The following is a 15,495-nucleotide window of genomic DNA, read 5'->3' as shown; positions in this document are numbered from 1 at the left end:
AGCTTACCTTTTAAAGTTCTTTTTTGGTTCATATGCATTTTATCTGTAGATGAGGGATTATTTTTAAAGGCCACAAAACTTCGGTAAGAATTACGGTGTAGTTGATTTGATTTGACATTTGTGTAGTTAAGATAAATAAGTTATTTAAGTTGTGTTTACGGTTGCACTGTTAACCATTTAGGATAAGTTACAGTGCACTATTGTTGTTGTAAGCCTAGGTTTTGTGCGTTACCTAGCTTGTATATGTGTACAAGTTCATAACCCCTCCCGGAGCGTTCATAAGCTCTTGTCCTTACTCTAGTTAATTTCTTTTGTTGTATTTTACCTTACGTGAGTGTACATCGCTTTTACTTGTATTTAGTCACAATATCGTGTGTGTTTCTAGTCCGTTATGGTATCGTCCATCTCTTAGGAAGGCCGTTTGTGACAGTATTTCTGTATGTCTTAATGTATCTTTTTCTTGTATATTTTATTATTTTATTTTGGTTTAATTTGTTCTCGTTTGCAGTGAATCGGTTAACATAAATAAAGTTATCAGCGAGACCAAGATTCTGTTGGTGGCGTGCTTCAAGTTTTTTCCCAATTCTACACCCCCCCTGGATACGCGCCTGTTAGATGCAAAATGGTGCCACATTTGATGCTAACTTCGATCTGAAGATATATACAGAAATTGCTATTTTTTAGGTTATGATTTAAACAACGCGCAGAATTTTGCACAGGATATGAACCACATGCTGTCTATATTATGCCTAACCCTATCAATAGAACCTACATTTGTTGAATTAATGTGTGCATGATCCCCTACTCCTTTCTTGTCCTTCTCGTTTTCTCCCATTATCTATTAAGATGTAACAGGTTCCAGCATCGTTATTGGCTCCTATCAGGGATCTCACCATGCAATCCAAAGTTTGATCACACATCGAGTATGGCGGCGAAGCGGACGTGTATTGCCGCTGGTATGGCGTGAGCACTGACAAATTCAATGTAAATATCGACACCTGATGTGATGGCGCGGGTTACGACTTCGATACCCGACGGTCAAGAATAAACTTTTTCATTTTTTCGCAGCTCATTTGAAGAAAATAAGAATTACTGTGCTTCTTTGTCCTTATGAAAACCAACTCAGGTGATGGGAGTTGAATATAACAAAATATATATATATATTTTTTACCAACCCAAATCTCAGATGGGGTGGCACTCGGGGGTACTAGGTTTTCCAGGGGCACGTGCCCCCTGCCCCCCCCCCTTTGGCGACGCCACTGCATAAAGGAGTGTTTTGCCTGATGGTTGTTAATCCAGCTATTTAATTTGTCTGTTTTACTTTCGTCAAGTTATTGAAGACTCGCCCCAAACCGCGTGGGGCCATCTCAAAAAGTTAACTTTCTGTTGCTTGCAAGTGACGTTTTGTTCGTGTCGCTACAAAATGCAGACATTAATGAAACATGATACCTTGTTATCTTTAGCTGGACCTGAATTGTCCATCGCTTTATCGTTTGTACACTGTGCTGTGGGTATTGACCACAGCTGTATATGTACTGACTGTACACTAGTGTCTAATCAGGGAGCTGGTCTAATTACCGTCGGTAGCAAGCTGTGTGTATGTTCTGGGATCGGTGGTGTCTAACACTTCTGTTACTCCTCGTTCGAAACTAGGTCAGATTACCGGCATTAGACGTTCATTTTTCGCGAGTCTTCACACCCTTTAAGCTATTGTAACAAATGCGGGCTCATTTCTCAATGCGACCCACTTTTTTGGAGAAAATACAGAACATCAGAACAATTACCATATAAAAATAAATTTTGCGAGCGGGATTGGGGGTAGGGGCCTTGATGAACAGTGTCTGTAAAGTGTCGTGGTGGGAATGGGATATTTGCGTGACATCGATTGATTCATTGAAACATGTAGAATGGGGAAAAAATAGATAAAAGTGTGTAAGGTGTGAACGCAACATTATAGATGTTTACACTAGAATATAACATGCTTTCATCGTCTATGGTAGGCCGCATGGGAAATAATTCAGTGGCGGCAGGGTGAACGCTAGAACCCAAGCAAAGTAAAAGACGTATGTATACCGCGGCATGGTCAACTATAACTATCTTCGACTTCCCAAATAAAAAAATCTGTGGTTTTAGTAATATTACTAATCTGAAACCTACACTAAGTTACACTCACAGTCGAAACTAAAAAGTTTTAACTCATTAGCCAAGGTTCCAATTTGCTTTGGTATCAGGTAAGACACATGCGAGAGCAAATTTTTGGCTCAGAACAGATTATTGAGGAGAATCGGCGAGTGTACGTGATTTGGCGGTACACAAGTTATGACTATCACTATCAGTTATCACTAGTATATTGTTAGGCTACTACTATAGGCTAGCACTGATAAATTGTAGGCTAGCAGTAGCACCGATCAATTGGTCTTGGTCTTGGTGTGATACTGCACAAATCGCTCCTGATGTGGCTGTTGACGTGCAGTCCTTCAAGTTTGCTATTGGTGCTGCTGACTTCCCAGCATGAAATTGAAGGAGGTGGTGTTTGGTGCTGATTCTAGATCAGGTGGGAGTGCGTTCCACTGAGGAATGGTGCGAGGATAAAGCGAATATTTATAACAGTTCGTTTGAGCTTGAGGAATTTTATAATTCAGACTGTGAGATTGACGTGTAGTTGGTTTGTCTTTGTCTTCAAGAAGGTTATTTATGTTGCTTGGGATTAGGCAATGAGTCTCTTTGTAGGCTAACCTTACATGAAAAGGCTGCCAAGGCGTATCCTAGATAAAGTTTTTGCCAACAACAGGGAATTCTAGTGGATTAGCAGTTAGCTAACAGTTTTGTTTTATTTTGACAAATAAAAACTGGTATTCAAATTGCAAATTGCTATACACTTTACAAGTTCAAACAGTTATTGTTGTTATGAACACATGAACCATAGTATTTTATTTCAGTGCCTTCAAAACTGCTACAAACAGTGGCCCAGTCAGTTACTGTAGATGCAACTCCAATTCCAGTTCAATTTTGAGACAAGGCTCTGTCTGAAGCAGTTGGTGTCTGATTATTGATGCTTGACCGGCTCCAAGAAAGGAAAGTCCTTTTTACACACAACACAAAACAGATACAAAAGTTCACAAGCAACAGAAATAAACTAAGTATCAGCACTGGTAAAAACTAATGATAAACTGTTCAAATCCAATTGCCTAAAGACTACACAGTTTCTCATCATTTAGATTCCAGGGGTTGTCCATTATTGCCTTAGTGAAGTCATTCAATGAATTTGCAGAGACCATGACCACGTTCAAGACCACATTCAAGTGCAAGACAGACACATCTTGTTTGGCAAGCCAGAGTCTACAGAAAAATGAATCAAGTAAGTCTTATATATTGAAATATATAATATATATGGTTACATCTCTATGTTCCGACGTCTCTATGTTCCGACGTCTCTATGTTCTGAGGTCTCTATGTTCCGACGTCTCTATGTTCCGACGTCTCTATGTTCCGACGTCTTTTTGTTCCGACGTCTCTATGTTCCAACAATTTTTATACCCAAATTTTTTCGGACTCAATTTTTTTTGGACTAAGACTTTTGACCAACATGTTTTCCGACCAACTTTTTTCGGACCAATTTAGTATGTACAAATAATTAAATTTCGGGTCACAAGCAACTTTTGGCCACAAGCACTATTTGGGTCATAATAAACTTTGGGCCCTTTTCTTTGTGAAAAAATTGGTGCATCCAAAAATTGTGTCCCCCCAAACAATTTGGTCCGAAAAATGGGGGACCAAAAAGATTTAGTCTCCAATAAAAAATTTGGTCCGAAAAAATTTTGTAAAAAAAAAATTGTCCAAAAAAAAGAAAGAATTTTGTTAAAAAAATATAGTCCAAAAAAATTGTTGGAACGTAGAGACGTCGACACATAGAGACTTTGGAACATAGAGACGTTGAAACATAGGGATGTCACCATATATATAATAACTTTTAGTTCCGGATGATTATATGTTAAAAAAACTTGGAGTAACTTTAGAATGCAGAGCCACTCTATGATTCCATTTGAGCATCCTGATGTGCAGATGCTCAGTCTCACCCAAGTACGTATGTGAGTAAAAAATGGCTTAGTCCAAGATCTTTCTTTTTGAGTGGACACTTGGATGGGGGGTGAAAAATTTCCTAACTTCTTTCCTAGTATGAATGCCTTTTAAGGACGACATACTATTGATGTGGAATATCTTCGTACATGCGGGACTTTCAGTATTTGAAATACGTGATGGTATATGGGTAAAACGTTTCCAAGTCCATTCCTATAGTACTCCCGGGTGGATGCGCGGATGCGGAGTCAAAATGAAATACGTGATGGAATTTTCGAGGGCGTCAAACGTGTACGGACATGTACAGACGCACCGCGCATCCGGATGCTGGGATGAGTTAATGAATGGCCCTTTATTCTATAATTGTACCTTGTTTTTACCAAAATCTATGCTTCAGAAATGTATCAACCCATTGAAGAGTTTTCTGGAATCTTCATTATTGTTATGTGTTGATTGTTTCTGAGGGCCCATTTGGCGATTGTAAGAAGCAAGTTACAGCATGGCGTTATACATAACCGATTACAGAGTCCTGGATTTTCTTTTATTTACGATATTATCGACTATATAAAATGGTAGTATGAGTCGGAACGACCAACGGAAGTAGACTGACTCAAAATTAGTTCCGGTGAGGCACACTGTCAGAAGCAAGATTTCAAAATCACATAATTTATGGCAATTTGTGTGATCTGTGATGTACCTCTGCATGGCCTAGTCTTCATGTTAGAGCATATGTAGGCTAATGCTATACAATACCACAGGTAGTTTAGTATAGTCTTTCATTAACATAGAATGCGTATGCGACCTAGTCTAAGTGTTGTAGTTGAAATTGTGAGTAGCTGTGAGTGCATCTGTGTACGTTATACATGCACCTACTGTACCATAATACGCAAGCCCTTCCGAAATCGCTCTAGAATGGCGTTGGGATAAACCAAACATGATCTGGCATGTGGAAGATTTGCACAAAGAATGGAGAAGATTCAAGCAGCATTGTGAATTCACTTTTAAAGGGCCACTTGCAAGCAAGACTGAAGTAGAAAAGGTGAATTTATCTCATGACCTACATTGGTGACAAGGGCAGGGAGATTTACCATACCTTTCAATGGAGTTCAGGAAGAGTCGAAAATGAAGTTAATATTCCTGCAGAAAGTGATACCTTACAAGTAGTCTACAACAAATATGAAGCTAAATGTGAAACCAAAAAAGAATGAAATCAGAGCAACAGTGAATTTTCATCGCAGAAAACAAATGGAAGGTGAGAAGTTTGACATTTTTGTGACCGACCTTAAGATCCTCATTAAAGATGATAATTACACAGAAGAAGAGAGAATGTTAAGGGATACTGTACCATCGTTGTGAGGACCCTTAACCAGACAGTGAATGAAGAATGTCTTGATGAAGGTGACTCACTCACCAGTAATGTTAGTTTGTGTCCCGACTATACGGCAAGCAAAATACTTGAATTGCAAATATCATCGTTCACAATAAATATGTAACGGTTGCAGCAGAGGATGTGCTCTAATATGTAGTTCGTGTACCTGCCACTCATGATACCACCGATTCCTATTATTGTTAGCCCTTGAAAAGTTGCCACCCTCTCTCTTTTCTTTCTTCTAAATTCCGGACATTTGCCTTATAAATTTATGTTGAATCGGTTCCTTCAAATATACGCCGCCGATGAAATAAATATAGGCCTACATGTCATCGAGAAATAACGAATTGATATTTTTTATTTTCAAAGGAATGTGAAACTTGTTTGAGGTCGCTGTTCGAAATGGTGGACCCCCTGTTGGAGAACGATGTACCCGTCCGGAAGTTCTCGCAGAGGATCCTAGGTTGGTTCACCTTGTGTTGAAGTGGCAAGACCTCCAGGTTCTGAAAGACTTGCAGGATGTCCTTCGTCCGTTAGCCGACTTCACTGATTTGTTGGGGGGCGACAAGTACGTTACAGCGTCCAACTTGTTCCATACATTGAGCCATCTTACTACGTCTGTTCTTCAAAGTAAGGATACTGATTCAACCTTGGTGAAGGATTTACGAAGCAAAACTCGCGAAGATTTGAAGGCTCGCTATACGACTCCCCATCCCTCGTCAAGTTGATGGATATCTGCGCATTCGTGGACCCACGGCGAGCTTTAAACTGGAGTGGCATCAAACCGAAGAAGCAGTCTGCGCTAAAGCTAGATCAAGAGGAATTGAGAAACTGTGGGTGCATCAACCTTGTGCACCTATTCCTGCAGCAACTGGAAGCAGCCTCACAGAAACAGTTGCCGTGCAGAGTAGCAATCGAAAGCTAACACTTTTCGAGATACTCTCTGAGCCATCAGTACGTCTATTCTTCAAAGTAAGGATACTGATTCAAACCTTGGTGAAGGATTTACCAAGCAAAACTCGCAAAGATTTGAAGGCTCGCTATACGACTCCCCATCCCTCGTCAAGTTGATGGATATCTGTGCATTCGTGGATCTGCGGCGCGCTTTAAACTGGAGTGGCATCAAACCGAAGAAGCAGTCCGCGCCAAAGCATCAGATCAAGAGAAATTGAGACACTGTCGGTGCATCAACCTTGTGCACCTATTCCTGCAGCGACTGGAAGCAGCCTCACAGAAACAGTTGCCGTGCAGAGTCGCAAACGAAAGCTAACACTTTTCGAGATGCTCTCTGAGCCATCTCATTACGTCTATTCTTCAAAGTAAGGATACTGATTCAAACCTTGGTGAAGGATTTACGCAGCAAAACTTGCGAAGATTTGAAGGCTCGCTATACGACTCCCCATCCCTCGTCAAGTTGATGGATATCTGCGCATTCGTGGATCAGCAGCGCGCTTCAAACTGGAGTGGCATCAAACCGAAGAAGCAGTCCGTGCCAAAGCATCGGATCAAGAGGAATTGAGAAACTGTCGGTGCATCAACCTGGTGCACCTATTCCTGCAGCGACTGGAAGCAGCCTCACAGAAACAGTTGCCTGGCCGAGTCGCAATCGAAAGCTAACACTTTTCGAGATGCTCTCTGAGCCATCTCATTACGTCTATTCTTCAAAGTAAGGATACTGATTCAAACCTTGGTGAAGGATTTACCAAGCAAAACTCGCGAAGATTTGAACGCGCGCTATACGACTCCCCATCCCTCGTCAAGTTGATGGATATCTGTGCATTCGTGGATCCGCGGCGCGCTTTAAACTGGAGTGGCATCAAACCGAAGAAGCAGTCCGCGCCAAAGCATCGGATCAAGAGGAATTGAGAAACTGTCGGTGCATCAACCTGTTGCACCTATTCCTGCAGCGACTGGACGCAGCCTCACAGAAACAGTTGCCAGGCAGAGTCGCAATCGAAAGCTAACACTTTTCGAGATGCTCTCTGAGCCATCTCATTGCGTCTATTCTTCAAAGTAAGGATACTGATTCAAACCTTGGTGAAGGATTTACCAAGCAAAACTTGCGAAGATTTGAAGGCTCGCTATACAACTCTCCATCCCTCGTCAAGTTGATGGATATCTGCGCATTCGTGGATCCGCGGCGCGCTTTAAACTGGAGTGGCATCAAACCGAAGAAGCAGTCCGTGCCAAAGCATCGGATCAAGAGGAATTGAGAAACTGTCGGTGCATCAACCTGGTTCACCTATTCCTGCAGCGACTGGAAGCAGCCTCACAGAAACAGTTGCCGGGCCGAGTCGCAATCGAAAACTAACACTTTTTGAGATGCTCTCTGAGCCATCTCATTACGTCTATTCTTCAAAGTAAGGATACTGATTCAAACCTTGGTGAAGGATTTATGAAGCAAAACTCGCGAAGATTTGAAGGCTCGCTATACGACTCCCCATCCCTCGTCAAGTTGATGGATATCTGCGCATTCGTGGATCCGCGGTGCGCTTTAAACTGGAGTGGCATCAAACCCAAGAAGCAGTCTGCGCCAAAGCTAGATCAGGAGGAATTGAGAAACTGTCGGTGCATCAACCTGGTGCACCTATTCCTGCAGCGACTGGAAGCAGCCTCACAGAAACAGTTGCCTGGCCGAGTCGCAATCGAAAGCTAACACTTTCCGAGATGCTCTCTGAGGCAAAACAGAAAAAAAGACATGCCGCATATGACGGACAGAGGGAGGGCAAGATTTCCAGAAGAATTTATGAGGAAATCACTAAGGACCTGGCCTTTCCAACTGAGGACGGTTCCACTGACCCTCTGTTGTGGTGGAAACTAGTGAGTTTCAGTACTTTCTTAATTAATCGGGCATTTTTCACTTGCCTTAAAAATTTAACTTTCATTCTCTTTTACACCACGTATAGCCCGCCTTGAACTAACGCATCATAAGCCTTGTGAAATCTTAGCTAATAGTTTAACTTTAAGTTTTAATTTTTATAAAGTACGGTAATCCTCTTGGAAAGTCTGGCAGTGTATATCTGCAGAATCACATGCTCTCATTTTCCTGGAATTGATTTGATAATTACACATCATTGCACGCTGTTCATGTGTTGTTAGGCCTCGTCTAAGGACAGACGGAGTTATTTGAAAATCTTAAAAAATTAATTAAAGTAAAGTACAATCTTACAATCAATTTTTTGTTACCCCTTTGCAGGCCTCCGGGCAGGGGACTCAGTATACAGTTTTAACCTTTGAAAGTGAACCAGTTTTGTGTGTGGGAATTGGTAAATAGATATATTCCACTTGGGGCTTACTGTATCTTCAGGGTATAGCTGGAGTACTACTACAGGCGTGTACTGAAGCCTGGCAGGTGGGGTCATGGGGGTCAAGTGAGAGGAGGGTTTCGTCCAGCCATGGGTTAGAGGTTGGAATTTTAATGAGTTTAACTGGGGAAGTTAGAACAGTAGAAAAGATACCTTCAGAGAGGAAGGAGTGTAGAAAAGATACCTTCAGAGAGGAAGGAGTGTAGAAAAGATACCTTCAGAGAGGAAGGAGTGTAGAAAAGATACCCTCAGAGAGGAAGGAGTGTAGAAAAGATACCCTCAGAGAGGAAGGAGTGTAGAAAAGATACCTTCAGAGAGGAAGGAGTGTAGAAAAGATACCCTCAGAGAGGAAGGAGTGTAGAAAAGATACCTTCAGAGAGGAAGGAGTGTAGAAAAGATACCCTCAGAGAGGAAGGAGTGTAGAAAAGATACCTTCGGAGAGGAAGGAGTGTAGAAAAGATACCTTCGGAGAGGAAGGAGTGTAGAAAAGATACCCTCAGAGAGGAAGGAGTGTAGAAAAGATACCTTCGGAGAGGAAGGAGTGTAGAAAAGATACCTTCAGAGAGGAAGGAGTGTAGAAAAGATACCCTCAGAGAGGAAGGAGTGTAGAAAAGATACCCTCAGAGAGGAAGGAGTGTAGTGAAGAAACCTTCAGAGAGGAAGGAAGTAATAAATTAAAGCTTAAAAAGAGCACGTGGAAATTTTCCTGTCTATTTTTTAATGCCATTCACGGCCTCGAGAACAGCCCATTAGGTGTTCCCTAAAAGTGGTTACAACATTGCGTTATCCATAACCAGTTACTGAGTCCGCGATTCTCTTTCAGACTATAAAACAATCGATTTTGCAATATTTTACATGAAATCCGATTGTCATGTTGATAGCCATATCCACAAACCCCATGCTTCAGAAATATTGCCCCCCATGACAGCACCATTTTGCATTTTCTTTATATTGTTTCTTATCTTCATCCATCTACAGTTGTGCACCAGACTCATACCGTTTTAAAGACTAATAAGGATAGGGCTGAGAGCGTAGACAAAAAGGGTGAGAAAATGGCTGTTTTGTTAACCACATCAAAAACCTTCATTGTGCGCCATGTTCCAGCTTTAAAGCGAAAACGGCATCGATCAGGTGAAGATGGTCTTGAGTCAAAGAATAAGGGAAAATTTGCAAAGATGACCCAGTCAACGCTAATGGATAGACGTAATTTGAAAGTGCATAGATTTACAAATCCCTTGGATATGAAGAGGGTGTTCAGAGCAGAAAATTTACACTGTGATTACTTTAATCATTTCTATTCTGAAGAAGAGGCCAACACCTTGCTGCTTGACTGTGAGGATTCTTTGGAATATTTTACAGGAGATTTGGCAATTGTGAAGCTCTATGGCAAAAACATACCAATTCCTAGAAAACAAGTAAGAAGTCACGAAATAAACATTTTTTTACTTTTTCACTTTCCATTCGTAGATTGGTACTTGTGTTGTTCGTGATAAACGATGATATCGGTGGCATAGATTAAGCTTGATTGAATTATCAGACAATTTCAATTTCAACTTTTAATTTGAATTGGTATCCTCTTTAGTATCTAGTAATGTTCGGTACATGTGACAAATGCCTACAGTGGAATTATGACCTTCCTTACCGGTTTCGAAACTCTGGATTTCCAACTCATTACGGTTTCAATTACATATATATATATATATATATATATATATATATATATAATATACATATATATCTATATAAACATACATATCTGTATATCTATACATACATTTCTATATATAATTATATATATATACATACATATCTATATTTATATCTTTCCAGGTTGCTCACGGTGATGAAGGTCTGACTTACACTTTCTCACGAGTCACTGTTCCAGCAAAACCGTGGTTGCCTTTCCTGGAAACTGTCCGGAAGAGAATCGAAGATCAAACAAGCTTTAAGTTTAACTTTGTTTTGATCAATAGGTATGATATAAAGCCAATTTATTCTACTGTAACGACATGTCAAAGCTCCTTGTTTGTCGTTAGCGTTAACATGTATTTTATCCAATCAAATGTTTTAGCTTGGGTTGATTCTTTACATATTATTAGACGCTTTACGGGAATTGTCTGTTAGATAAAATCTTATAAGGGGTGTCACTTGCTTGATTTATGAACGACTGTTAAGGGGGAACTCTCTCATGCCCGATTTTGGAGGTCACTGAGTAGGACGTCTAGGTCACATTCCAGGGGCCAAAAATGTTAGGTCTTAACCAGCACGCATGTCGTATTTTATCATGTTTTATTGGTTGGTGATTGTAGACTGGGCGTGGCATATGTTTCGGGTTAGGGCCGCCGTTCACCATTCCGTCGACTACGCCGCCATTCACCATTCCGCCGACTACGCCGCCATTCACCATTCGGCCAACTACGCCACCGTTCACCATTCGGCCAACTACGCCACCGTTCCCCATTCGGCCGACTATGCCGCAGTTCACCATTCCGCCGACTATGCCGCAGTTCACCATTCCGCCGACTGCGCCGCCGTTCACCATTCCGCCGACTGCGCCGCCGTTCCCCATTCCGCCGACTGCGCCGCCGTTCCCCATTCCGCCGACTGCGCAGCAGTTCACCATTCCGCCGACTGCGCCGCCGTTCACCATTCCGCCGACTGCGCCGCCGTTCACCATTCCGACGACTATGCCGCAGTTCACCATTCCGCCACTTGCGCCGCCGTACACCGTTCCGCCGACTGCGCCGCCGTTCACCATTCCGCCAACTGTGCCACCGTTCACCGCCGTTGTTTGAATGACCTGTAACTTTTAGCATTGGCGGTTGATTGATTGGTTTCTTAGACTCTATACAAATGAAACTTTACTATTTTCTAAATACTGTGTTATTTGCTACTTTGCTAAATTCCGTAAAAACCTCAATGGTTCATCTGATGATGTACAGTATATTGATGATCCTAAAGCTTGCTCAGTGTTAGCCAAGAAACGAATCACTCACGGTTTTATTTTTACAATGCTTAATTTCTGCATGTGATTTGTCATTCATCTTTAGTTTTATTCTTTTCCAGGTATAAGGATGGAAAGGATTGTATTGGGGAGCACAGAGATGATGAAAAGGATTTAGATCCCCAACACCCGATAGCGTCGTTGTCCTTAGGACAAACGAGAGAGTTTGTCTTTCGTCACAAAGACAGTAGGGGGAAGAAGAAGACCAGAGAGATAGAGACAGTCAAAATTGCACTCGAACATGGAAGCCTGCTGATGATGAATCACCCAACCAATCAATATTGGTATCATTCTCTGCCACGGAGGGCGACACAATCAGGAGTCAGAATAAATATGACATTCCGTAAAATACTGAGACAGGCCGAAGACAAGAATTGACACATAGGGCTACACAATCAGGAGTCAGAATAAATATGACATTCAGTGATATACTGAGACGGGCCGAAGACAAGAATTGACACGGTGGACTATTATAAACGGCAATAATTAACATCGGTATCATTCTTTGCCACGGAGGGACGCACAATCAGGAGTCCGAATAAATATGACATTCCGTAAAATACTGAGACAGGCCGAAGACAAGAATTGACACAATGGACTATTGTAAACCGCAATAATCAACATTGGTATCATTCTCTGCCTAGGAGGGCTACACAATCAGGAGTCCGAATAAATATGACATTCCGTAAAATACTGAGACAGGCCGAAGACAAGAATTGACACAATGGACTATTGTAAACCGCAATAATCAACATTGGTATCATATTTTGCCACAGAGGGCTGCACAACTTCAATATTAATGCCCTGGAAGCTCTCCAAATATGGATATTTTCTTTTTTAATGTATGTCCATCTTGTAAAACATATATTTTTCATGATGGATTTGGAAATGTGACTTTTGTTATTGCATGGTGTTTGCTTTCGTTAAAATGACATACATGTCTGTTATTTTTAAGTCAAGAAGAAGTAAAAAACATGATCAAAAATAAGCAGTTTGACATCGCCTTTTCCATGCTTGTAACAAACAACTTCCCTCAACAAGCTAAGAAAATAGAATTGTTTTCAGTTGATGATTAATGTTTTTCATATTACAAGATTTAGTATAAAGGTAGTTTCACACATATCATAAATGGAAACTCTAGAACCTCTGTTTGGATTCTAATGTGCTTTCCCAAGAGAATTTGCTTCGCGACAAACTTGTGGATAAGTTGCAATGTTCAGCACCATGTTCTCCATGACATGGCAGGTTACATATTTCACTGCACGGAAAATAAGTGTACATTTTCAGTTCTGTAAAGATGATATATGGATTGTAAGATTAATGTGTTTTGGTGAGGAGACAGGTGGGGACCTGGATGTGGAGGGGGAGAGGAGGGGTAGGGATTTGGTCAGAAAGGGTAAGGGCTGTGGAACAGCTTGGGCTTTGGATGGGGTGATTGTTAATCACAAAATGTGTGATTTTCCATCAATTTTTTGTTGTTGCTTGTTTATGAATTTCTTTTCTGATGCAGAACTACTGAAAGTGATATAGTTATTTGTACCAAAACAGCTATATACTGTACCAGCTACACATGTTTGACTTTGTGTAGCAATTTGCACATGTTTGCATCGCACTTGCTCTGCACAACCAGATTAATTATTACTTACTGTACTTGCCTGACTTCATAACATACTGCAAATTTTCTTGCCCTGTAAGAGATACTTATATTTGATATTAATCTACCAGCAGCTGATATAACTCAACCAGGTAAGTTTTATGTTTAGTTTTTTGTTTTTTTTACGGAGTGTGTCAATTTGTCAAACATTCAGTTGAAATTTTTGTCATAGTCTGTATTTCCCTCTTTGTTCTGTATAATGATGTTGGTACTAGTTGGTACCTGTTGATGGGTCTGGTACTACTGGGTACCATTTATAAATATGTGTATATAAAAGATAGCTTTCATTTGCGAAAGTGTTGTGGTTAAGGCAGTGGACTTGTGAGCTAAGTTATGCAGGTTCGAGCCCTAGCCAGATACTTGCATTGTGTGTGTGTGTGTGTCCTTTGGCAAGCCACTTTATCTCCATTGCCTCTCTTGAAGTCTCTTCACTCAGGTGTAAAAGGGGACCTGTGAGATAAATTGTCAGTTTCGCACTGTTAAGCTACTGCCATGTGGCAGGACTGTCTGTGTTTGACAGGGTACCTTTGACCCGGGTAATATTGCAATGGTCCTTGAGCACGCACCATTAATGATGGAAATGTCTGCGCTTTATTAATCTTACATTAAATAATTCATTATTAATTTACAAAAAGCATAATAAACCAGAAGACAAACGTTAAGCAATTTCTGTTTTAATAATTGTGTTGTATTTTGTTTTCTTAGGATTATGACAGATCACCAGTAGGTTGTACTCAGCTCAGACGTTAGCACTTTTTGAAATATTCAAATATTTTGAAAATTTTGCAAGGTGTTACATAATAAATATATGTTGGTGGAAGCTAAATCTTGTTTGCCCTCAAATCTGGGGTATCTGATACTGTAAGTTGGTATGTCATCTTAAAGATCTGCTTTATTGGCTCCAATTATATAGCACGCTATAGTTAGGGAAGTTTTGTGATTGTGTGATCGACCTGCCACAATAGTAAGTCGACCTCAGGCTCAACAATTAGCCTGCATAGCTTCTTAACTCCATCAGGCTCTTTGTGGAAACACTGTCTGGAAAAATGTTCATGTCCACAGTGTAGTTAATCATACAGCATTCACACAAAGACCCTCATACAAGAAAAAAATGTGTGGCAGGCATTGCAATTTGTAAAAAGTGGTCGATTACATAATCTCAAGAAACTTTTCCATGATTGCGTGCTATAGTTGGGGTCTATAGGGCAGACCACTAAGTCCAACTAGATCCCATATGTCTCAAAATAAACCTTTTTGAGGGTCAGCTTGATCTAAGCCTGCTTTTTGTGAAGGAAACTGGTTCTGGGATGTCATCGTCGAAAAATCTCAGACAATGAAACTATTGACTAAGTGAGTGATGTGAAAGTTACTGACAAAAGTGGCAATGTAGAGCCTGTTTAAAATGGTTCTTTGGCAGGGGCGTAGCCAGGAATTTTTTCAAGAAAATTTTGGCTGGAAATGCCTCCCAGATCGCTGGAAATGGCACTTCCCAGGCCTAATAAGTTGCATCTTAGCATTTACTCTATTAAAATTACTAGCAATATCATAAAAACATTAAAAAAATGTTTAAAAATATGCTCAAGGGGGGGGGGGGGCGGCTGCCCCCTCGGCCACCCTCACCTTGGCTACGCGCCTGTTCTTTGGTGTATTTACTGCACAAAAATCTACAGTTTAGATCATTTAGTGGTAACTGAGAATCTGATGTGTACTTCTGGAGAATTTTTCAAAGAATTTAGCTGATATTTTCAAATTTTGAGCTTCCAAATTAATAAGCACTGTTATTTGTTGTTGCTCTTCTCACAATTAACCCATTTTTGTCATTTGTGCAACAAGTTATAATAGCAGATTTTAATTTAGAAATTATGGGATGAATATAATAATCTGATAACTGGATAAATTCTTCCTCATCCATATGGATAAACTTCACACGGATTCCATACAAAATCGAAATGATTTCCAAATTTTCGTGTCTGAATAAACTCAACTGTGTTATGTGGAAGTAATGTATGGTCCATAGAAATTTATTAGGATATGGACTCACATCTGACAGGGTGTTTTAATGCGGAAAGGGCGTTCCATAAAGTGC

General features: G+C 40.7%; 1 protein-coding gene across 1 annotated transcript; it reads left to right on the top strand.

The window, feature by feature from the left end:
• Nucleotides 1–1,101: 1,101 nt before the first annotated feature.
• Nucleotides 1,102–14,071, top strand: LOC139980756 (DNA oxidative demethylase ALKBH2-like). The gene is made up of 5 exons (XM_071992660.1): nt 1,102–1,126; nt 3,219–3,358; nt 9,730–10,166; nt 10,582–10,724; nt 11,818–14,071. The coding sequence occupies exons 2-5, from the start codon at nt 3,277–3,279 to the stop codon at nt 12,131–12,133; spliced, it is 978 nt and encodes a 325-aa protein (XP_071848761.1). The 5' UTR covers nt 1,102–1,126; nt 3,219–3,276; the 3' UTR covers nt 12,134–14,071.
• Nucleotides 14,072–15,495: the final 1,424 nt, after the last annotated feature.

The sequence above is a fragment of the Apostichopus japonicus genome, chromosome 15 (genome assembly GCF_037975245.1).
Source record: "Apostichopus japonicus isolate 1M-3 chromosome 15, ASM3797524v1, whole genome shotgun sequence".
In the NCBI taxonomy this organism is placed as follows: domain Eukaryota; kingdom Metazoa; phylum Echinodermata; class Holothuroidea; order Aspidochirotida; family Stichopodidae; genus Apostichopus; species Apostichopus japonicus.
The sequence above is the reverse complement of the archived record's forward strand: the minus strand, read 5'-3'. Positions and strand labels throughout refer to the sequence as shown.